The 24,032-nt window shown below is 37.2% G+C and overlaps 1 protein-coding gene across 3 annotated transcripts in view; it reads left to right on the top strand.

Annotated features, from left to right (window-relative positions):
- The window catches only part of LOC135694722 (ubiquitin carboxyl-terminal hydrolase 24), a 75,077-nt gene that overhangs the window by 5,620 nt on the left and 45,425 nt on the right, over positions 1-24,032 (top strand). For all 3 annotated transcript variants that reach the window (XM_065213570.2, XM_065213571.2, XM_065213572.2), the window contains exons 8-33: positions 805-870; positions 2,503-2,577; positions 2,710-2,868; positions 3,253-3,367; positions 3,505-3,608; positions 4,251-4,358; positions 4,841-4,936; positions 5,615-5,860; positions 8,255-8,530; positions 9,004-9,115; positions 10,257-10,474; positions 11,194-11,250; positions 12,049-12,146; positions 12,575-12,641; positions 13,686-13,796; positions 14,621-14,719; positions 15,348-15,479; positions 16,730-16,759; positions 17,473-17,558; positions 18,730-18,814; positions 20,395-20,517; positions 20,872-20,957; positions 21,613-21,708; positions 22,219-22,579; positions 23,304-23,483; positions 23,802-23,942. In XM_065213570.2, coding sequence (XP_065069642.2) covers positions 805-870; positions 2,503-2,577; positions 2,710-2,868; positions 3,253-3,367; positions 3,505-3,608; positions 4,251-4,358; positions 4,841-4,936; positions 5,615-5,860; positions 8,255-8,530; positions 9,004-9,115; positions 10,257-10,474; positions 11,194-11,250; positions 12,049-12,146; positions 12,575-12,641; positions 13,686-13,796; positions 14,621-14,719; positions 15,348-15,479; positions 16,730-16,759; positions 17,473-17,558; positions 18,730-18,814; positions 20,395-20,517; positions 20,872-20,957; positions 21,613-21,708; positions 22,219-22,579; positions 23,304-23,483; positions 23,802-23,942 — 3,327 coding nt within the window. The remainder of the gene's footprint in view (positions 1-804; positions 871-2,502; positions 2,578-2,709; positions 2,869-3,252; positions 3,368-3,504; positions 3,609-4,250; positions 4,359-4,840; positions 4,937-5,614; positions 5,861-8,254; positions 8,531-9,003; positions 9,116-10,256; positions 10,475-11,193; positions 11,251-12,048; positions 12,147-12,574; positions 12,642-13,685; positions 13,797-14,620; positions 14,720-15,347; positions 15,480-16,729; positions 16,760-17,472; positions 17,559-18,729; positions 18,815-20,394; positions 20,518-20,871; positions 20,958-21,612; positions 21,709-22,218; positions 22,580-23,303; positions 23,484-23,801; positions 23,943-24,032) is intronic.

The following is a 24,032-nucleotide window of genomic DNA, read 5'->3' as shown; positions in this document are numbered from 1 at the left end:
CAATTTAATGCAGTTTAATCTCGTTAAGACTTTACCCAGATAACTCGGACTGTCACTAAGTTGGACTGATTTTCAATTCCCATTCGACATTCCTAACTTATTCAAGTCAACTATTGTACCTGAGATAAGTTAGTTCCTTTTGTGCATTTTCCAAAAGCCTTTGAGGGCAGTATGAATACCCGGTTGGGAAAACAAAAGGAAGTATCCGCTGTATGCACAAGGCTAGATGATGTTTGTTTTTAATATTTTTGCCAACACAGTGTTGGTTTAGATAGAGAAGAACTTTTCTAGGATGTTTTTCTGCCTGTTGTTTGATTTACATCCACAGAATCCGGTCTGATGGCCTTTTTTCATTTTTAAATTACTTTAAAATCGTTAGAAAAGATGGCTTCACTTCTTTTCTTGCAACTAGTTTAGGTCTGCTGGTAGTCACTGGAACTGTTTGATTTGAAGTGATTCTAGATTCAGGTGCATTGATGGGGAATTTCTGTATTAACTGAATCTGCAAATATATATGTCATTTTTTATTCGCTTTAAACATGAAGGGAGCAGAGACTTGTTGCCAAATGCATATTCTTGCTACTGAGCAAATATTTTTGGTATGTAAGATATAATAATCAATTTTTTAGCGGTAAAGAACTTAAAAATGGCTTTGAAAAAAGCAAACATTTCACAACATACTACTAAAGTTTAATAGTATGTAATAATTAATGCTATCTAATTCCAAAATTAGTTATATATATATGCCATTTTCATATTTTTATATAAACTATATCGTTATTGTTTCTCTTGTTTTTGTTACAGATTTTAGCATCGCTTTTGCAGCCTCTTGGAGTTTGTGCTGCCTACCTAAACCCGGAAGTTGCAGGGGTAAACTCAGTCTCTTTTTACAATGTTTGCTGTAATCGTTTTCTTGGTAATGCTACCAACCTGGTTTAAAATGCTGTCTATTGGACAGGTTGTTCACTGCAACCCCCCCTCCCCTGACCTCTGCATGTCAAAGTGATTGATCCAAAATTAGCAAAATGCTTTTCGAAATGTTTAAATATGTAAGAGCTATAAGAGCCTTTATTACTGCCAGTATCAAAGGAGTTTTCTCATTGTTCTGAGTTATTGTAGGGGCTTGTCCTGTCTATTATGAGAGCCAGTTACAGATTTTCTTCCTCAAACTCTTTGCCACTTTCACGATGCCCTTTCCATCCGGTTTTTATGCTAGGATTATGCAAACTACAGTCAGCATTTACAAGCACACATTATGTATAGAGGTTCTGCAAGTTAAAGAGGTCGTAGACTTTGGGAGACCATTAAGTACCATTCCGAAGAGCTTGTTTAAGGAAAGTTTTGTTGTTGGCGTGGGGAATGTTCTTAATATGTATTACCACCCAGGAACGGAGTGTTTGTAGCAGCTAATAGTTGCGGAAGTATGTTTCTAAATGAAATACCCTCATGCTTTTAAAGTCCTGCTGATATTGTCTTAATAGTTATTAGATCTTGTCTAGATTCTCAATTTCGTTTAGCCATTTGATTTTGGCAGCAGAAGATAACTGGGGTGGTTGTGCAAGGTGGCACCCAATTGAATTATTAGCTCAGGGCCTAATGCTACCTCAGGGCCTAATGCTACCTCAGGGCCTAATGCTACCTCAGGGCCTAATGCTACCTCAGGGCCTAATGCTACCTCATGGCCTAATGCTACCTCAGGGCCTAATGCTACCTCAGGGCCTAATGCTACTTCAGGGCCTAATGCTACCTCAGGGCCTAATGCTATCTCAGGGCCTAATGCTACCTCAGGGCCTAATGCTACCTCAGGGCCTAATGCTACCTCAGTGCCTAACCATGCCAACAGAATACTACAAACTGTCCTTACAATAACACATGAACGTTCTATTTACAGCTAGAGCAAACATTTATTTGCCATCTGTTTTTACTGGATTGTACATTACGTATTGTATAAAAGCTAGCTCTGGTGAAGTACAACCTACCCATAGCGGGGAAACTCTAATAAACATCCATTTTGGAACAATTTAGAACAATGGTCAGGGTAGGTTAAAAAGTAATGTAATCACCTTTTTATGGTTCACAAGATTCTTGGATAATCTAAGACTACCCTTTCCCTTGGCCATCTCATAAGATTGCAGACATTGAAACTAGCGGACATTGTGAAGATAAGGATAGGGCTCTTCGTACACATTAGATTAAATGATGTTGTATCTAAAATGACGTCCGATTCTTTGTAATCAACCTTAAATTCTCCTCAGTACATTCCATTTAAAGAAGGTGTTGTCGTATAACAACTAAGTCAAGGCAATACAAAGTTCCGATTCTTATAGCTTCTTTCCGTTTGGGCTTATATATTCCTGATGCATGTCTTAACTGGTCTTTACTAAACGAGAGATTCCCTCTATTGCTATCCCAGTGAAGATGGGTTTTAAATAATGCAGAGAGTTTCAGCTACGTCGTGTACACAGTGAGTTTAAATAATGGCAATTTGACTTCTCTTTTTAGTACAAATTGGGCAGCGCTGCTGATAAAGCTGTTATGTACGTCAAAGACCTAAAAGATTCAGACATCAAGGAGAAGGTACTAAACACAACCTCATTATGTTTTGGATTTCCTTACTTTTAAACAGTTTTTGGATTAAAAAGAACTTGCTTCTCCCTCATAGCCTCTTCTGTTTAATGTTAGCTGGCTTGTCCGTTTATTTTTTTGCAGGAGATTGGTAAAGTCTTTGATTTATTAAGGACGCTAAAGCTGCTTTGTCAAGTTTTATGGAAAGACAAGTTATCATATTTGGATGAGCTGCATTTGGGAACACTGCTCAATATGCTGAAAAGTGCCCATTACAATGCACGGATGAATTCTTTGAAGGAGGTATGTGAATCAGTTATTATCAGAGTCTTTCGTTCCCTTTCTCGATTATTGAGGATGTTGCTTGAATCGATTCATTTAGGACAAGCATTTCATTTTAGAACTTTCCCATAGAGAACATTTCGTTTGTTTTTATCTTGCATTTTTTTTACACTATTATATATTAACAGTTTTTTGCCAGTACGAAATTTGAAGATGGCTTTGAGATTTCCGTGAGACTTTCAATCCACAATTGGGTATATATTTTCTTCCTTGATTTTCCAACCCGTATTCTGACGTTTTATACTCTGAAAAGTGTCAAGCAAAAAGCTTTAGTCATATTGTAAAATGTTAGTTTTTTTCAAACTATTTTTGTTTGTTGTTTAAAGTTTTCATCGTTTCTTTCAGATTTGCAAATTGATTAAGGAATCAGAAAAAATTCATTTGAATCGAACTGCAATTGCCCAGGATGCCTTGATTCATTGGTTGTTGGAAAACAAAGTTCTGTCTATTGCATTTCAAAGTACGTTAATTTTCTTATTTTTACTTGGTTATGTTAATCAGAATTAGAATAAAAATCTTCTTGCCCCTTTTTATTTTTCACCTATGTTTCAAAAGAGGGTTTGGTTGTCAGAACTGTTCGTAACTTTCGAATTCTAGGTAGCCTACACCAGCATCAATACTGCGAGAAGCTGAAGAAAGTCGTCGAATTTGTTGGGGCTAGGTTATCTAACGATGAGTTAACAACCATTTGGACAATGCAGGTACTGTTGTTTTACAGATTATCATCAAATGTAGAAGTAAAGACTAGTCTCGTGGCACAGACGTTTTTAATGGTCTTAGTGCTCGAGAACACCTCTGTGGCCTTTTGCCTCAAACTAATTTTATACTGCTTCTTTTCATTTGATTTTACCATCTTTAGGAATTTACAAAAGGTACTCTCGACGCAAATTTGAAAGTTTATTACCCTGATCGTCTTTCATATGGGGTATTGCAAGATTCGTTTTATGGTATTTCCAAAATATAGTTTATAAGTAATGTATGGTTCAAAAAATGTATCTACTAAACTTTGAAGTTCTCTAAGAACAGGCCGTTGTTTCGTTAATGTTGTTGATTTGTATCGGTATCTGTTACTACCTAGCATGCAAAGGTAGTTTTTAGGACACTGAGAAGCTACGCCTTACAAGCCGTGTGCCGGGCTTTCCTCTCGGCGTGACTACACCTCGCAATACTCGAACCCTAACCCTAAGATCAGTAAACGGCTACGTCTTTGATTCTAAGAATTGAACCATCGTCGCACCTTGTTGACCAGTCGAGAAATATTCTCTTCCGGCAGAAATGGTTATCGCTAATGAATTACCTTTGCATTTAGATCAACTTACGTTTAACATATATTTCCATTGCAGTCAGGAAAACACAACACCGTTGTCGACAATATCCACACTATAATTGCCAGTGCAGCGCAAAGTTTCACTTCCGATCAGCTGGAACACTTGATTAGTTTGCTACAGCAGGTTAGGGCCTTATCATCATGATTTTATGACGTCACTGCTGCCCACTAAGTATAACGTTACCCCAAACTACATCTTATCACTGCCTGACTCCCCTTTGTTTTTCTTTGCTTACCAATGTTGTTGTATGTATGTATAAATTTCAAGAAACTGTTTTTTTTCTTATATTAAATGGCGCCGGTTTGTTGATAATAGGCTCCAGATCCCTTGTAAGTCACATTGGCTTTAATCAAGGAATGGGTATCCAATCAATTTTAAAACCATCACCCGTAATAAAAATGGCATATGTCCTTGTTGAATGTAAGATTAGTTATATTTTCGTTTGGCCTACATGAGTTGTATCTTGGTCATTGCTTTAGGTGTGGCCTAACTTATTTCATAGATTATTCGTCAGATTGTCGACTGCAAACTGAGATTTCTCCTGCGAAAAACTTTGTTTGTCAGGATGTTGTATGAAAGTAATGTTAATGTTTGCTTATTACTAGAGTTGGAATTCTGAGGATGAAAAGGCAAGGGAAAAGCTGCTTATGTTGATTGGAAGAATAGGCAGAGAGGTGAACGACAGCAGAGCTGTTGCCAAGGTGAGTTTTTAAATTCGGCTGTTGTTGTTTTGATTGATGCGTAAATAGACAGTTGCAGTACGAAGCTTTTTCAAAGATCAGTCATTGTTCATGGACTATTTATTTTTATTTTCTTGAATATGCTATTTTTTGTTAATTTTTCATGACAGGATGATTGCTGCTATTAGATTTAGTGAAAGTTTTGCTAATGCTGGCAAGATTTTACTGATGAATTGTTTGCTTTGAGTTTTGTTATTTTGTAGCTAGATGGTAACTGTTTTGAGAATTGAAACATTCAATAGATGGGCTGTTTTGTTAACAGTTCAGGCTCCTACATTTATCTATGTATTCATTTTTTTGATGTTCTAAATGGGCGTGAGACTCAGAGTCACAACTTAGAACCGTCCAGTTCTTTGCACCAAAGCGTCTGTGTATTCACAATATGATTTGTTGTGAATTCATGACAAAATTTAAGGAATAAGAGTGTCAAAGAGCATTGCTAAATGTCTTTTCAGGGTAATTATAGCTCAAAAATAATAGTTAATCATTTGTCTACAAGCCTATATCTCAAATACATATATCCCTAGCTGTCAGTTCATTTATCATTTATACCCATCTATCCATAGCGAATTCAAGTTCTCTGTATGCTGCTTTAATGCAATCATGTATATAATTCGATTTACCTTATCTTTTTTTCAGCTATTGGAAGTGGTCTGGGGTTTGTCTCATGTCGATTCTCTGCCAACACACTTGATCAATCAGGCTGTTCAATCCCACCTCGATATCCTCACGCTGTCCCAGTATGTTACAGACCAAGTGAGAAATCTTTATATTGAAAAATGTATTCAAGATATAAGAGATGGCAGATGGGTAGTCCCAGCTATCAGGCATTTGCAAAGCAACTTAGAAGCCATGCTGAAGAAACCTTACTCCAAAAGCCACAAAGTAAGTTCCGTTTCTATTATCGCTTACTAACTTGTTAAACGAAGTACTTGGTTGCAGATTACGTATAACTTTACTAAGAATCAGGAATGCATAGTCGAAATGCCGTGTCACTTGCAGGCTCATTAAACAAAGGAAATTTTCTAAGATGTGGTAATGGAAAAGGAGGTATTCGGTGGCACCGATATTTGTGCCGCCCACAACACACGGATATCGGGAAACGTTAACTGTAAGAAATTCAACAAAAAGTCGTGAAAAATTCTTTGAGTTATGATATTTATGACTTTAGAACATTAAGATTTTTAGTAAACAAGATTCTATAAATCATTGACACTAGTATTTCTATTGTATTTTTTGACGTTTTATGCTGACACTCAGCGAAAAACTAAAACAATCCCTTATTATTTATATTATTGATACCACACGCTACAGTTTGATAATGTCTGGTGCATGCTTACTCATACTATCTGAGGTTTCAGTAAAGTTGTTTGGAACTTGTTTCGGCCTTTGAAAATCGCTATAAGCTTATTCGTTCCGGTTCTTGCTGAAATGAGCTGAAAACAGTAAAAGTAGAGCGATTCATGTACAATATAGAATAGGATACTTTCTACTTTGCTTAATACCTTGTTTTTTCTCGGATCAGTGAATGGCTTATTTACATTTTTGACAGAGCTTGCAGCGTGTCGCAGTTACATTGATTATTTTTTAATAAAAGTGTTCTCAGTTGAAACCGAGCACCCTAGGATACAACATGGACTCCAGATGCATCATGTTTGCGTTTTTCAATATTTTGCCTTGTTGATAGCCCATCTAATGTAACTTTTAATCAGAAAAGCTGAAAATTATCTTGTTTGTATTATTTGGCTTAATATAGCCGTTTTACAGTTTTAATTCCTTGTTTGTTGCTTGAAGGGATTGCTTCTGCTTTAGATTTTACTGAACGTTTAGAGAGCATAAGACTGTTATATTTTGAAATTTCTCATCGAATCCCCCAAAGCATGTTTTTCACAACATAATCCTGTATAAACATCATTTATATTGTTTTATTTTATAGATGTGTTCAAGTGTTCAATAATTTTGAGCTTTTTTCGCCAATGAGGTCCATTCTATATTAATTTATTCGTAAATTGAATCTTTCTCCCGTTGCACTTGAAAACAACATTTCTTAGTTTCCATCACAAGTCAAATAGTAAAAATCACAAAATGCCTCGCGCTTGATCATACATACCTTAGCCTACGCGTAGATTCCACCTTCGAAATAAAAATATTGTAGTAAAATCCTTATGTAGAATCTTCGTTTGGAAAGGGGTAAGGGGTCTACGCGTAGGCTATACTCATCTAGACGATTTGTAGGATTATGATGATCTAACTTGTATCCTTTAGGCCCCTCAGGCATTTACTCTATTTTCTGTCCACTTCGATTCCAAATATAAAAAAATAACAATGAGCTTTCATTATTCGTTCAATGTTTCAATCTTAGTTTCTGATTAACTCCGAGCATGATCATCTAAAAATCTTGGCTAAATCTTTTCAATTGCTAAATCTAAACAATATTGTGTATGAAATTTTACTGACAATGATTTCTACATTCATTCAAATTGGACGACTTTCAATTGTATGCTGTCCAATTGGTTTGCAAAACGTCAAACAATAGGCACGTGATGAGAATAGTTGTCTTCTAGTCCGATCAGAGTTGACTGATGATAATAGTTGTAAATCTGTAATACTGAAGTAAATCACTTGTAAATCTGTTTCAATTGTAAATACTGAAGAAAATAATAAAGCCCTGTACTTGCAAATACACGATGAAATTGTCCAATGTTTTCTTTATATTTGCATCCAAACCAACTTCTTTTCCTTCACACATTTTCATATACAGCTAAGAAATGATGCATGCAATTTCGACAGACGTGAAACCTATTGATATATCAATTAGTATCAGCAACTATTACTATCGCCTGGCAATATTACAATTCTCACGAAGGGGATAAAGCGTTATTCTAGATAGTCTTCTAATATTGCATAGTTTCAATAAACATTTTTAGGCTCGTAACTGAGATTTCCTAATGTGGGTGAGGAGGAAGGGATGGGGGGATGAGGTTGCCTCTTGAACGGAAAGAGCCCTTGCTATTATAGACAGGGTCGTTAGAATCGTCGTTAGAATAACGGGTGTTTGGGTCAAAAAGGGGTAATGCCCCGTCTCTCAGGCTTTGACTTATTATAAGATTCATTCATAAGATTGTTTGTAGTTAGGGGTTTATCTCATGGATAATCAGTAGTACAAGATTATATCGCGGTCATCCAATAATGTTTTATATAGTGCGGTTTCAATAGGATTCGTAGGAAGCCTCCCATCTTTTCTTGCCATATGAACCACTGATCCCATTTTCCTTTCAGTCGATGCTTCAAGATCTGCAAAAGCAAACTGACGTCATCAAGCTGGTTACCCTAAGCCTTATACGGTCTCATCAACAGGCTGTGGAGAGCCCGGGTCAGCTGGACGGGGATACTATCATTGGTAATCAGTATGCTTATGGAGAGACAGTTGTGACGCATCTGCGGTTCATTGCCTATCTCCTTCAAGACGGTGCCTTGTATCTCTCGTTCACAAGAGTCAAGGATATCTGGGACTGCCTTATGCTTGATGAAAATAACTGCAAAGGAGACTACGAGGTGATTCTTTACTTGACATTGTTTTGTTAATGTATTGTATCAAATGCATAATTCAGTATCTCGCGGCTGTTGAACGAAGGACTCTAACAGTTACACGGAGTGACTTGGCTCTAATGAGCATCGTTTGAAAATTCATTGTGCTCTGCTGTGACATACGTCATAAAGAGTATGCTTTTGAGCCCACGTCCCTTCTTCTTGGCGGTGCACTGAAGTTGTCTATGGAATTGTCTATTCGTTCATTTAAACAGTTGAGATCTTTGGTATTCTTAATGAAGTTTCCGTATTTTCCAAGCAGTTGGCACTTCGAGGCATCTATACACAACCCCTTTGAAGATATGTTTCATTATTCCCTTATTATCGTCAATCAGACGCTTCTTTAGAGACTTTAGTCAAACTTTATTTTTAGAGTTTTCCAGATGTAACTTTTGCATGCTATTTATACTGATTTGACCCAACGTTCTATTATCTCGCAGACTGCGTTTGAGTGGTTCACAGACGGTGTAACTGATTTAGAACATGAAACTCAAGCCAACCTTTTTACAACCAGAATGCTCAAAGTTGATGTCTTTAAGATCTCAGCAAAAGGTAAGCTGACCTCTTTTAATTCATTTGTTACTCAATTGCCTATTCTAGTAGTAGCTAGTGCCCCTTGAGTACCTCTTTGTTTAGGGTATTGCCACCTTCCCAACACGGCCATTTGCATTTCACAAAAGTGTTGCATGGCACAAGGGTGGAGGGTAGCGCGAGATGTAACGCTGTGCCGGATGGATGGCAATTCATTCCGAACCTGCATCCTTTTGATCAGTTGACAATTCTCTTTCCTATTACAGCCTATTTATCGATCTTTTAATCTTCAAAAGTTCGGTATTTTGCTTGGCCACCTTGAAAAGTCAAGGGAAAAGAAAGTCCTGCATGCAATTTGCGCTTTTTGGAAAAATTCTGTAAGAGAGGGCACTTTAAGGGTGGCAAATTTCTCCGTGGTACCCATTTGCGAGCGTTGTTTTACTAGCGTTTTCTTTGGGTACTCATTTGCTGTAGGATGGAGTGCCAAGCCTTCTATGGAACCCGTAACCTTCTGCACTGCAGTCAAGTGCAGTAATTAGTACGTGGACATAAACTGGCAGACTCCAGAGAACTGACGCTACAGTGTTTATTTTATGTTGACATAGTTCTCTGATAGTGAACTAGAAAGCTGGTGGCCCATTTCACAGTATCCCCATAAAATTTGCTCGTTTTCCATCACATTTCTTCATTTGATATCATTTTTAGGAGCAAATTGCCCTTGTCTTTGCCCACATCTATCTCCATATTAATATCCAACATTTTTTTACCTGTAGAGCTTTATCGTTATGCAAGTACCTTCTTCAATATTTTTCATTTTTACTTGTAACATGTAAAAAAGCAGACACTTCTTATTCCAAGGAAAATTCTACCAACTCGAATGCGTCGCATCGTAGATGATGATTAATCCTGATATTTCGTTGCCAACCTTAGTATTAATTTACTTAATGTGTATTGGTAATCCGCATTTGAAACTTTTCGAAAATTTCCTTATAGTTTTTCACATGGAACACTTCTATAAACCGTTACGTTATATAAATCAGACATTAGTTTTTCCCTGTCTCTGATTTCAGAATATTGACACGTGCTTCAATTTATAAATGCATTTTCTTAGAGAAAACCATTCTGATTTGTTTATTGTCATTGTTTCACTTTTTGTGGACAGGGTTCAAATGTTTTCGTGTTTATTTCGAAAATGTCAATACTTACGAGCATAAAATCAAGCGAACTGGACAAACTCTTCTGGTCGAAAAGCAGGACCTCACAGGAATCAACTACTTATGGCAACTGTTGTTAGCAACACCCGATGATGACATTGCGGAGGAGTCTATGCAATATTTGATCCAACTCAGCTACACTTCACTGTCACCTCGTCTTAAAAAGGTAATTCCTTTACTATGTACTGTAAGATATAAGCTGCCAAGACAGTTTTTTATTCCAAGGAACAATATGCAAACCAACTATTACAACCACTGTACCACTGAGAGTGAAATGTTTATATTAACCCAATGGCCATGACATTTAACAAGATTCTATAAAATCGATTTTTAATAAAACCCATTTTAATCGGAGTTTAGTATCTCATTCCAGGCCAGAAAACAAGCATTCCTTATTGTATTCAGAAAAGAAACAAAATAAACAGTCCGTGCTATTTCAAATTTTGCGGTGCCAAAGACTTATTTAAGAATTGGAAGGAATTTCTGAATCTTAGGCCTGCCCATGAAAATCTTTGTATTTTCATGGTTTATTATTGGTTTACTTTCTGCAATTTAATCTATGACAGAATTGTGATGAGGAAGGTTTTTAAATCGATTGGAAGTTTAATGATATTTGCATTTTGTTATATTTGCTGGAGCAACTCACAATAGTTTCAGCCTTCACACAACACAAATTAGTATTTGCACTTTCCCAAGGGCCGAAGCTCTTCTTTGTAAGTAGAGCCACATCATCTTGATATTTAAGTAAAATTTGCCTTTTCTCAGCAATTTACATCCTTTATTTAATTGTTAAAGTTCTTTGCATATGTTAATCTTTTTACTGAATGATATCTGGTATCCCCTTTTCATACTGATGTTACTTCAAATGATTTCTGTCAATTTTAGGCTGATGCTGTGTGTATACATAGACGGTTCATTGCTGAATGCAACAAAAGACTTGAGGTGCGTTCTCGTTATCAGTTTTCATTAAATTGTCTCTTTTTTCAGCACTGCTATATTTAGGTTAACGTTTAATGACCTACTGCACGGTTTTTTCAACGACTTAGATACACGGCTTTAGTAGCCAACATATAGCTTTTAATTACCAATTATGAAATGGTCCTCATAAATTGAGACATGCTTACTCCGAGTAAGACGTTATAGAAAAGGTTTTTTAAGGCGGCCCATTTCTTTAAGATGGCCGATTTCTTTAAGGTGGCCCATTTCTTTAAGGCGGCCCATTTCTTCAAATGACCCATTTCTTTAAGGAGGCCCAGTTTTTTAAGGCGGCCTATTTCTTTTAGGCGGCCCATTTCTTTAAGGTGGCCCATTTATTTAAGGCGGCCCATTTCTTTTAGACGGCCCATTTCTTTTAGGCGACCCATTTCTATAAGGTGGCTCATTTCTTTAAGGCGGCCCATTTCTTTTAGACGGCCCATTTTTTAGGCGACCCATTTCTTTAAGGTGGCCCATTTCTTTAAGGCGGCCCATTTCTTCAAGGCGGCCCATTCTTTAAGGCGGCCCATTTCTTTTAGGCGGCCCATTTCTTTAAGGCGGTCCATTAGTCAATAAGGGACACGTTTTTATAAAAACATCAGATTGGAGTATGCTAGTTAAATTCAACGCAGCTAAACCCTTTGAAACGAAATCTAAAGCGAAGCAAGATAAACAATTTGAAATAATAAACAAATAAATACAAATAGCAGAGGCAGATCATTGTAATTTGTTAGATCTAATTTCATTTCTGCTTCATATTAACAGTCGCTGTTGGCTCAGTTAGGAATCTGTAGCGGCGGCGTTGTGCAGGAGCAGAAGCAAGCCCAGAAGCAAAGAAAGACATCAGTGAAGTCGATGGGAAGGTTAGTCTTGTCACTGGTGAAGTTAACGGCTCATTATGCGTTCAACTATTATTTTTTTAGGGCTAAAAGAAATGTGACGAGGATTGGTCTGATGAGGTTATCATGGAAGCATTAAGTTGTACTTATGCTCTGGCATGCCGTCTTTTGCAATACATATTTTACATTAATTTGTCAGAAAGAATACGATAAGTTATGTTTTGGTTGAAAACTCATTTCATTTCATTGCCTAAAATACCGAAGTAAAGTATGAATGAAGAATCTTCTTAAAAAAATCAAAAGGACTTGAAGCACGGCAATTTGCATGTAGGTATAATGTGGCTTTATTTGTTGTACTAGGGGATGTTTTTTGATATCATAGAAGTATTTAAACGATTTTGTCTTGCCTTTCATCTCTTTTGACATATAATACAAATCTTTCTTTATTTTAGGGAAAACATTCTTCTTGGCGTTAAACGGCTGTTATTGCTCGCATACTACTACATCACCACAGTTGAGGTATGGAAATTTCCGCCCTAGATTTGCTCAAATTTCTCAATTCTTTACTTTCTACCGTAAACTATTCAATTTAGGACAATTTTCATTCATTTCATTTCATTTTATAATATTTATACAGGTTAAAGGTTCATACATATATGTTTTTCAACCTGATCTGTTTAAAAGATTAAAATAAGCGCTAAAAATATGTTATAATACTAATAACAAAAGAATTTTACCAACCACACCTAATTTACAATATTTAATAGTACTAAGACTATAAAAAGTGAACGTAAAGATGAAATAAAAGTTGTCCCCGACTATTGTTGTTCTTTGAAGGTTTTCAGGGAGGGGGCCAATTTAGTAGCCCTTTCTAGACTGTTCCACAGTTTTGGACCGCGATAAGAAAAAGGCAAATATAATTTTACTGCCGCAATACACATTTGCGTTAAATGAAATATATTACATGGGACTTCCTTCCACATGGAATCCAAACGTTTGTGCAGTCTTTATTAGCTACAATTCATTTTTATAACCCAGAGATATAATTCTCTTTAACCCAGACTTTTACCAGACATATTTTATTTTGAGTTTTATTAGTATTTCGTAGATCTTAAAGTATACGTCGAGTAATGTGGAAGGAAGTCCCATGAAATATGATATTTCAATTAACGCAAATGTGCATTGCGGCAGTAAAATTATATTTGCCTCTGTTACTTAACATCAAGCGTAAAGGTTGAAAAAATTTTCCATCCAGGAAAATCTTTATACTCCTTTTTTAAACTTAACCACTATAAATTTCGCATCATTTTTATGTTTACAGCTTAATATTGTTTTAGCTTTCATATAGGCATCTTCAAATGAAAAAAACCTTATGTATTAAAAGTTATGTACATCATCATCCTGAATAAAAGATCCCCTTCTTATTTCCACAAGCTCAGACACTGATAGCGTTGCCTCAACGATCTACAACGTTCCGCTGCAAAAATCGTTAGGAACAATACGTAGAGCTGCACAGTTTTGCTATGCACACCTTTATTTATACCCAACTTTGTTTTCTTTCAGGAGAATTTTCCGATGCCTCGCAGGTTTCCCGCACATGGAACGTGCTACCGCGGTTTCCCGGTTACATTGAATATCAGCCATGAAGCAACCAAGACAGAAATTGAGTTACAGGTATCATTATTCGCAAACCAAACTACTACAACCACCGTACCACTGAAATGGCTATGACATTGAACTAATTTTTGTAAAGTGTATACATGCGTAGCTAAGTGCTGCCGTCAAGTGGCCGAGCGCACAAAAAGGTTGAGACCGTATAAACTTTCTGGCGCTCACCACGGACACAAAATCGAGACCACTTAATTTTGACTACGCATGCTCAGAATTGGGCGCTATCCTCGCGCGCACAAAAAATGTCAAATGGAAATCGGCCTTGAAATCGCTTTCCTATAAAGCCCATTTTAATCAGAGTATAGTATCTCAATGGAGGTTATTGTAAAATGCGTACGAGATTTCCACCAAAATAAAAGGATTTCTAGAGAACAGTAGAATTCCTGCCAAAAGTGTACGAGATTCCTGTGGACTGATTAACCTCTTGTATACGTTCTGATTGTTGTCTTTATCGTTTTTGATTAAATGTGGTACCGCCCTTTCGTTGCTTGGAACTCGTTGTTTGTCTTTTGTCAGTCCCAGATGTTTCAAATTTTGAGAATTTAGCAACCACCTCCTGGCTTTGCAACTCAGAATATTCTAAGAGTTCGTTTCATTTAACTCTCATGTTTTATTTTACTGGTTCATCAATTATTTCATTCTATCATAAAGTTCGTATCATAAAATACTCCCATTTATTCATGTGGAAAATTCAATTATTTATTTCTACAAACATATTTCAGAGCAATTGTTGAGTCGTCTTAACGACAATGTATTGTTTTTGCTTTGATGGAATTTTTATTGCAACATTTGTATAAAATTTATTGGCAGCGTATTTTATTTCTCAGTCTCATAGTAACGAAACATTGTCATCTCTGCGGAGGAGAATCGCAAAGCATCTGTTGACGTCACCCGAAAGTGTCATTCTATCACTCGCAGATAAAGCTGTAAGTATCATTTAGATTTTTGCATGCAAGGATTATAAAGTTAGCAGATTTTATTCAGATCACAGAATTCATTAGCAAATTCAACAGAATATAATTTTTATCAGTTTTTTCGTAAAAGAAATAAGCTTGCGCTAAGTGTTACTTTGACAATATTTTGATAAAAAGGCCAAGTGCCAATTTCTATCGGGATCACGATATTGAGATAAAATGTCTTTGCCATTTATCATTACTTTTGCCTTTTAGCGATCTTATATTATAAGGTATTGTTTGTAACTTTGGTCTGCCGTTTGTATCGGAATTTTCTTAGAAACACTTCAAATAGAAAGAGGTTTTATGTGCTTGTTTGTTTTAGCTTCACCTTAATTGCACGAAAATATCACGAATCTTGCTTATATTCCTATTCGTTGGAATAACAAGAAAGGGGTGAATCTTTTCTTCCTCAGCCAAAGTGATTGCTCGGATATAAAAGTATGCAGTGACTGTGTTAGTTGGGAAATTGAGGGTAGTATCCTGATACGGTTAACTTGTAAATATCTAGTATTCTTATGATATCCAGCTCTGTAAGACATACTAGAATTCCGCAATGGTAGATTTGATTTGATTGGAGTATACTGTATCGAATTCTTAGTTGACCAACAATAAAGACCAAAAGCTGCTTCACCAGCTGAACCTGCAAAGTGGCCAGACCATCTCTGTCAAAACCATCAGTACAGTAAACGGTGCGTCGGGAAGTAGCGCTTCATCAGCCCCTGAAGATGAGGTAGGGCCCTGGTTTACATTGAATGCTACTTTAAAAGCGATACAAACGCATACAGTTAGCATTTTAAGCAAGGCAAACGCCTACAGTTAACATTCAAAGCAAGGCAAACGCATACAGTTAGCATTTAAAGCAGAGCAATCGCATGCAGTTAACATTTTAAGCAGAGCAATCGCATGCAGTTAACATTTTAAGCAGAGCAATCGCATGCAGTTAACATTTAAAGCAGAGCAATCGCATGCAGTTAGCATTTTAAGCAAGGCAAACGCCTACAGTTAGCATTTAAAGCAAGGCAAACGCATACAGTTAGCATTTAAAGCAGAGCAATCGCATGCAGTTAACATTTTAAGCAGAGCAATCGCATACAGTTAGCATTTAAAGCAGAGCAATCGCATGCAGTTAGCATTTTAAGCAAGGCAAACGCCTACAGTTAACATTTAAAGCAGAGCAATCGCATGCAGTTAACATTTTAAGCAGAGCAATCGCATACAGTTAGCATTTAAAGCAGAGCAATCGCATGCAGTTAGCATTTTAAGCAAGGCAAACGCCTACAGTTAACATTTAAAGCAGAGCAATCGCATGCAGTTAACATTTTAAGCAGAGCAATCGCATACAGTTAGCATTTTAAGCAAGGCAAACGCCTACAGTTAACATTTAAAGCAGAGCAATCGCATGCAGTTAACATTTTAAGCAGAGCAATCGCATGCAGTTAGCATTTTAAGCAAGGCAAACGCCTACAGTTAACATTTAAAGCAGAGCAATCGCATGCAGTTAACATTTTAAGCAGAGCAATCGCATACAGTTAGCATTTTAAGCAAGGCAAACGCCTACAGTTAACATTTAAAGCAGAGCAATCGCATGCAGTTAACATTTTAAGCAGAGCAATCGCATGCAGTTAACATGGTGTTGAGACTTTGAAGTTAAGCCTTGAGCAGTGAATTGCGTTTAAAATACGATAGTGAATTCCTATAACGTATATTTTAGAAATTTGATATAAAAGCTAATAAGAACTACACGGTAATTGTTGTTAAGCACAAAAATAAGATAAGCCGCTTATTGGAGTCTTCATTTTCTAGCCACAAAGTCTGTATAGCTCTGTCTATACATGAAAAAGCTGTACATGCCTTGGTTAACAATACACCATTTTACAATAACTACAATTGAAAACTTATGTATATTGAAAACTAGACTTATACAAGTCATAAACCCATTGCTGATTTGAAGATTATTCTTTTCTCTCCAACTTGAAATAGGGACTAAAACCATCTTCGCTTCTGGAAAGGGTATGTTGACATTTTTTCACAGATATTTGATGTCAATTTTTCAGACATTTTCCTCAATTCACTGTATTTTACCTATCTTGGAATATTCCCTGTTGTGTAGAGAGATTTGTTTTATTTGTTTTGCCAATTCATCTTTATGGATCAATCGATTTGAAATATTCAAGAAATGTTCTCTTGAAGTTTGTTTACACGCTGTTGGAGCAAGATAAGAATTTTCTGTTGGCCACCACTTTGACCCATCCTCTCAATTAACATAGCAGTGTATCTGCATTTGCAAAACTGCTCAATGGTTGTTGGTAGAATTGAGTCGTGAAATGCAAAAATATTCCACAATCTATACTAATTTTGTCATATATGTTTAGTTTTGGTGATTATTAGGGATCCTGAAACCATTATGTAGTCGTTAGAATTTCTTGTCATCATTAAATGCTCGAATTTTAACAACATCGTATTGATAATGCGCGAAAGCTTTGTCAAGAAAGCTCAGCAGGTTTTTTGATTGATTGCAATAACCCTTTCTTACTAGATTTCTTCCAACGTTCTCCTTTCTCTTTATATCCATTTTTGCTTGGCTCCCGTAACTATTTTCGTGGGAATAGCCTTTTTGAAAATATAGTTTCATTATAAACGGGTATTGGAATAGGTTCAGTATTTTCAAGATTATATTGATCACCCAAGTTGCGGTATGTCATGATGTGAGTTTTCCATTACAGGAGAAAGGCCTGCCAAGTTATCTTATGGCTATAGAATTTAAAGTTTTCGAGAGGCTGTATGAGCTGGCATTGCTCGAAGAGAGTGGGTAGGTACTCTTCGGATCTCAGATGTTTCAGTGTCGCTTTTTATATGGATTGTATGAAAATGATATGAAGAGATCAATGGTGGCATATTTAGATCATCCGTGGCCCTACTACCCATGTATCGCGTATTGCAGCGGCAATACACAATACAATGGTAGCCAACGGTCATCCGAAATTGTCATCCATGTATCGGCTAGTCCCTCTTGTTGAAGGTGATATCTTTTATGGTAGTTCCTCTTTGTCAGTTATGTCAGATTGATTATGTTTGTATGCGCTTATCCAGTATTTGTTCTTTGACAACCTATATCGATACCAATATTGATGACGGAGATACCAGGGGCGGACACTTGGTCAAATATTGGAGGGAGCCTATTATTTTAATAAGATGACGTCACATTTTCCATTGTTTTTGAACAAAAGACCATCATCCTCCGAAGTATTGGGGTGACCGCCCCCCCCCTTCGACCCCTCCCCCCAGGTGCCCGCCACTGGGAGACGCCTTCATAGAAGCCCGAGGAAACACCCTATTTAGCATTCTGTTGAGAACACTAGGATACCACATTAAGGCTCAGTTCCGAGTGAGTTGGAAAAAAATGTCGTTGTAAAAAGTTTTTTTAAAAGGGAAGTCTAGAGTGTGTTAATATTCTGTCGAGCCATAAAAATCTATATCGCTTCAATACCAGTTTGCCTCAAAATTTGAGAATCGATAATTTCAAGAAATTGAACGTCAAACCAGGGTAGCGATTTTAGTTATTATGTTTCGTGCATTTGAATGCCTAATTCCCAACAGTTTGAACTACCATTGACACATGCGTTATAACCAGACATTGAAATAACGAAAACTTGTGGGCATTGTTAGATAAAGGCAGTGGCGGACACTTGGGGGGCGAGGGGGCCACCGCCCCCCAATACTTTAGAGGACGATAGTCTTGTGTTCTAAAACGATGGGAAATGGACGTTATCTTATAAAAACAATAGGCTTGCCCCCTAAAATTTGACCAAGTGTCCACCCCTGGATAAAGGCTACTTTTTCTTTAATCTTAACTCTGATTTGGTAAATGAAAAGTCAGTGGCTATCAATATAATTCTGAGCTGATATAATTTACGTTGTCATATTCCTACCACACTTTGATGCTACAGTTAATAGCTACAAAATATTCTTCTTTTATGCAGCGTCACAGATGCACTTCGAAGTTTGCTGCAGCTTCTGCCAACAGACACATCAGTTCTCAATGCATTCGATGTATTTTCCTACCAGGTTTGTCAAAATATTTTCAGCTATTCAAAGTCCGTCCTATATTGATAGGAGACATAACAAGTACTTGTTGGATGATTCTTTGTGTGAAGAATCTCTAATAAAAAATGAACGTTTTGTGCTCCTAAGAACTGTCCTGGAAAGTGTGGATCTTTTCTCTGGAAAATGCCCTGAAGCTTTTAAAACCTTCCTCAGAAAACAAAGAAAGAAGGCGTGATTTGGGCTTGACACTTGAATTTCTTTTGTTTACATCGGCCTTCCTTGATGGTTAAACCGCCATGTTTTTCCTCGTTCTGGTTTGCAGCATTAACAAAATTCCCGTAAGAAAGTCCTGTAGTTTTGTTTCCTGAAAACCATGCAACACTAGAAACATCCTGAGATGAGCTTGTATTGATTTCAAAATTGTAAAATAGGCCATATTCCTACTCCTTCATCGATCATGCCATCACCTTGATATCTACTTACGTCATTCACGAGATCACCTACTATAGGACATTCCCTTCACCATTGTTTACACGTGCACACATCTATGTCATGCTGACTTCTTCCCAAGTCTAGATCTTTCCGTTTTTATTACATCATCATTACATCTTCCTAACTCATCCTTAGTCAGCAATTCTATTTCTGTTTATGTGTATGTTAATTTGTAAGTTAGCCAGTTCAGATCAGATCAGAGTTGTGAAGTCAACATACTGTCTCGCTGACTGGCTCCGTGCTCTCTGCACGTTTAATAAGATTCGAAGTAGCATCAACGGTGGAAAGTTACAGCAAACAGGATAGGAACCAAGGCAATTTTGCAACGTAATATCGTTCTTATTAGCTAACATTCTAAGAAATGGTTTCTGTATAGTTACTTCAATATTAAATTTTAAATGTTTGCAGCATTTTCAAATAATCATGAACAGAAAACTCTAAAAAGACAAGAAAATTATTTTGCTAGAGGTTTGCTTACTGACAACACTTTATTCTACACAGATACACGTCCATTGCTCAAAGGATTTAAAAAGCCAGCAATTGATTTATTTAAATTTATGCGAAATGTGGCCTGATGATTGCATTAAGCGTGAAACTCGGAGTAGCAACGTAGAACCTTCCTGTTCTATACACCAAATAGTGTGTACAGCTCTGCCTATACGGCATCGGGCACTTTACTACAGACCGGTAAACGGTAATTTAATATGCTGTATAAATCTGTTCAAACCCAAAAGCAGTAGGGCTGTACAAGTAGCCTATTTCGTGGGAGTTAACTCGGTCTAGACCAATCGATCTCGCCAATCATATCACAGCTTTATCTAAGCCAATCATAGCTTTATCTAAGCCAATCATAGCTTTATCTAAGCCAATCATATCACAGCACAGCCCATTTCAGCATTTCGTCAACAATTTCAGCGACCGTGCATCCATCTACAGTGAATAGAGACACATTCTCTTTCAAAAAACTACTGCATTTTTGTGCAAGGTTTCTAATGAAATTTCAGTGAACTTAGATGATAAGGCAGCAATGCTCTGCCCGTAATGGAGGATCCCTATTTTACTGAGCATTTGATTTCTAAAGGTCTGTAATGGTTGATTTTTATTTTCAGGACTCTATACCAGAGTCAACAAAACCGCTCAAGGATGGCTCTAATCTTTCCAGTGTTTTTGACGAATACTTCAAGCTATCTGGGCCTAAGATGTCACCTTTCCGATTGTTATACAATTTGCAGGTAAGAGCTCATGAAGTGAACATTCAAGAAAACCTCATCGTCTGTTCTTTTGAAAGTATTGTTAGCATTGCTTGTTCCGTATTTCAGTGTTACGTCATTTCCTTTTTCTTCTCTGTCTGTTTTTGTATTTTAAATAAATGATCCGCGGCCAAAATTTCCATGTCGATTTTTATCAAGGTGATGATTAAGTGTATTCATTGCCTTCAGGATGAAGAGCTGGAAGGCTCAGGAAGGGGGCTGAGTCCTCATTTGTAATACGGCAATATATCCCTTTTGTTTGGTATTGGTATCGACGTGACCTCTGGGTCAATGGATTAATTCTTGATTAGAAAACGTATTCCATCTTTTCGCTAGGTTTTGAGCAGCAAACTCATTCCCACAGAAGAGAAGGAAACTCCTTCTGCTTTTAGGGAGAATTTTCTCAATGCCGGTGGCCTGAGGTGAGTCGTTACATCCTTAATTCGCTATAGTCTTACTTTTTTCAATGTTAGATTATATTGTATCAAACTTTGAAAATGTCTTGCATGCGAATCAGATGGAATTGTTATCATGATTTTAGGAGCTATGGAGATAATTTCTACAGTATCATACTGCTCTTCCTCGATTCATTACTGCTACTCTGATGTTAACGTTGTTAAGAAAACCTTTATTGCTATGAAGCCCATCTTTGCCGTCAGAATTGCTTTTGGGGGCATTTGCAGTGATCTTACATGAAAAAGATCAATAATAAAATTGATGATCTTCCCAAGGAGTTTTCTTTGTGGGTTTTCAGCAAATTCAGCATCTGCGCCATCTCTGCATATGAATGCAAATCAGAATTTACCAATTCAAAATTTTTGATTTCTGTTTCCTTTAAGCACTCATTGATATATGCTGACACAAATTTTACCCTTTCCAGACCTATTTAGCTACTACAAGTTAATACAGTGACTTTGTTGTACACCAGTTGTACTCTTCACAAAGCTTCAATGGAAAGTCTTTTTTGCTGCCAGTAGTCGCATAATATTAGCATTTATATACCACTGCCCTTCAATCAATTTCTATGTGTGGGTTTCTAACTGCAAATTATTTGCCACATGCTTTATTCCATTCTAGCTTAGTACTAAATATCCTGCAGCCAGACGCGATGCCAACGTCCGTTGCATATGAACTGAGGCAGTCCTGCTACTTTGTTTGCTTGCAACTGGCAAGGTTTGTGTTCCTATCAGTACTGTTTTCTACTTCTCTGTCCAACATCTTAGCTATGAACACGATGAGTTTGTATTATCTTCACAAAGATTTTTCTTAGCAAATTTATTTTATTTATTATTTATTTATTAGCGATGCAGACAAAGAATTCTATCAAACAGTTTTAAACCAAGAATCAGTTTTTGTGTGAAGTTTTGAATTCTTGCTAGCTTTATTTTCAATGTTTTATACACAACCTCAGTTCGCCCGTGTTTTCAGCCCGTAAGTTCTGCTATTAACATCCCTATATCGAGCCCTTACTGAAAGACGATATTGTAATTGTTGAAATCCTTCCTATTAATAAAGCACGACAGGAGCTTGGTTTTGTGCAAGGAAAACTCCATATAATGAAGAGTAATTTCAAACTGTTGCTATCATGTTATTCTTAGTCCTTGATATAGTTATATATTCTAGCCCGTGCCCGCAATTGTCACCCGTTTTGTTTCCTAATTGTTGTCGCCCTGTTAAACGTAGGTCTTTGCTACACGGTGAGACGTCACAGCCTGTCATCCTCTCCTTCGCATCACCTGTAAAAACTGTCGGAGCATCGTCGACCGGGATGGCCACAACAGCTACCCCTGATGCACCCATGGGTTCAACCATGGCAACAAGCACGCCAATCAAGCTTTTAGAGAGTCCGCACAAGAATCAAAGTGCCAGCGTAGCCTCATCTTGGCCCGGTGCTGGTTCAGCGTCACCGTTATCTTTGAGCATGATGTCATCATCCCCAGGGAGTTCTGCCGGTGTCACACCCGACAATGCTTCAGAACCTAAGCGTCCACGGGCTGGCAGTTTGATTGACAGCGTAGCTCCATCCGCCAGATTGGTTGTGGAGGTATGAACTTTGAAGTACCATAAATCCTCGAATTAGCCCCCTGGGGGCTTATTTATTTTTGATATTTCTGGATTGGGCTTATTCGAGGAGGAGGGGGGGGCTTATACGAGGAGGGGGGGCTTATAAAATTATTGTAAACATTAAGAAGACATTGTTAAAAGACCTCGTTTATTTTAGTAGAAATTTCTTTATGAGCATTTAGTTAATTACTACCAGCAGTATGAATTTGTTGTGGTAATTCAATAAAACGCCATAGGCAACCTCAGATGGCAAAAATCATAAAATGAAGGGTCTAATTCGGGAATTTACGGTAGCAGTGGGGGCTTTTTCGAGGGGGGGGGGCTAATTCGAGGATTTATGGTAATCCTGAAGCATCGTCGAGGCTTTTGATGCACAGAAGAAGGACTGTTGTTACGGCATTGCGTCGATTTCTCGACCTTATCATTTGAGTATTACCATCTTGATATTTCTAAACGACTTCGGTTATCAATGGTCCTTCTAAATGTTGTAAAAATGACTGAAACTTGATGTTATTCCTTTAAGGCTTTATCATATTCATTTCAGTCTTTTGTCCCATGTTCACGAGTCCTTCTGAATCTTTATTCTTAAGAATCTTTAAAGCCATTAGAATCAAGTGACAGTACTTTTCGTTTCTTCGATCATTGATTGAATTATCAATCAAAGCTTGTCATTATGTCTTACAATTCAAATTTTCCACTTCCAGATGATGAATCGTGATGATTATGCGGAGACGATCGCATGCTTAGTGAGAGTGGCCTGGGCGGCCGCTGCAGGCCAACTTCAATTGTTCACTTTCCGCCAAAACAGAAACGACGAATCGGAGAAGTCACCCGCTTCATTAAGAAGTGGAATCTGTCTCACAAAAAACGAAATCTCTCCCATGGTGAGCCCTAATACCAGAAAACCCACTTACCAAAAATTCTGCAAATTTAGTATATATCTCTTTTATTTAAGTCATTTTTCGCAGCCATGTCTAAATATCGTTTGGATTCAAGCAGTCCCACGATTTTTAATGAAATTTCACCATTATTCTCAGGGAAAATTGGATGTATCATAATTTTTCTAGAAACGGCGGAAACGATGGGCATTGGGTCTTGACTAGATAAACAATTTGTCATTCTTTCTCTAGATAGAATAATATACTTGAAAATTTGCCAAACGAAAATATACCTTACTCGCTCTCGATTTGTTTCCATCGAAGGACGCCCTACTGTCCCAGAATGCAATAGAGCTGTTGGTCATGTGCTTGCAGCTTCGCCCTAATTTGATGAATGTGTTCTACTACCTACCAAACGTCAACGAGTTCATTATAGATCTTCTCGTTGGATCATCCAGCATGCAGGTTAGCTTTTTATGCATTTTCTTAAATACTTTTTAAGACTTGTTTGCAGTTAGACGTAATTTTATCGTTATTAAATGCTCAGTTTAAAGT

Source organism: Rhopilema esculentum, chromosome 8 (assembly GCF_057945365.1).
Source record: "Rhopilema esculentum isolate cy_ngs chromosome 8, ASM5794536v1, whole genome shotgun sequence".
Taxonomy (NCBI): Eukaryota; Metazoa; Cnidaria; class Scyphozoa; order Rhizostomeae; family Rhizostomatidae; genus Rhopilema; species Rhopilema esculentum.
Note: the sequence above shows the minus strand (reverse complement) of the source record. Positions and strands in the feature narration are given on the sequence as shown.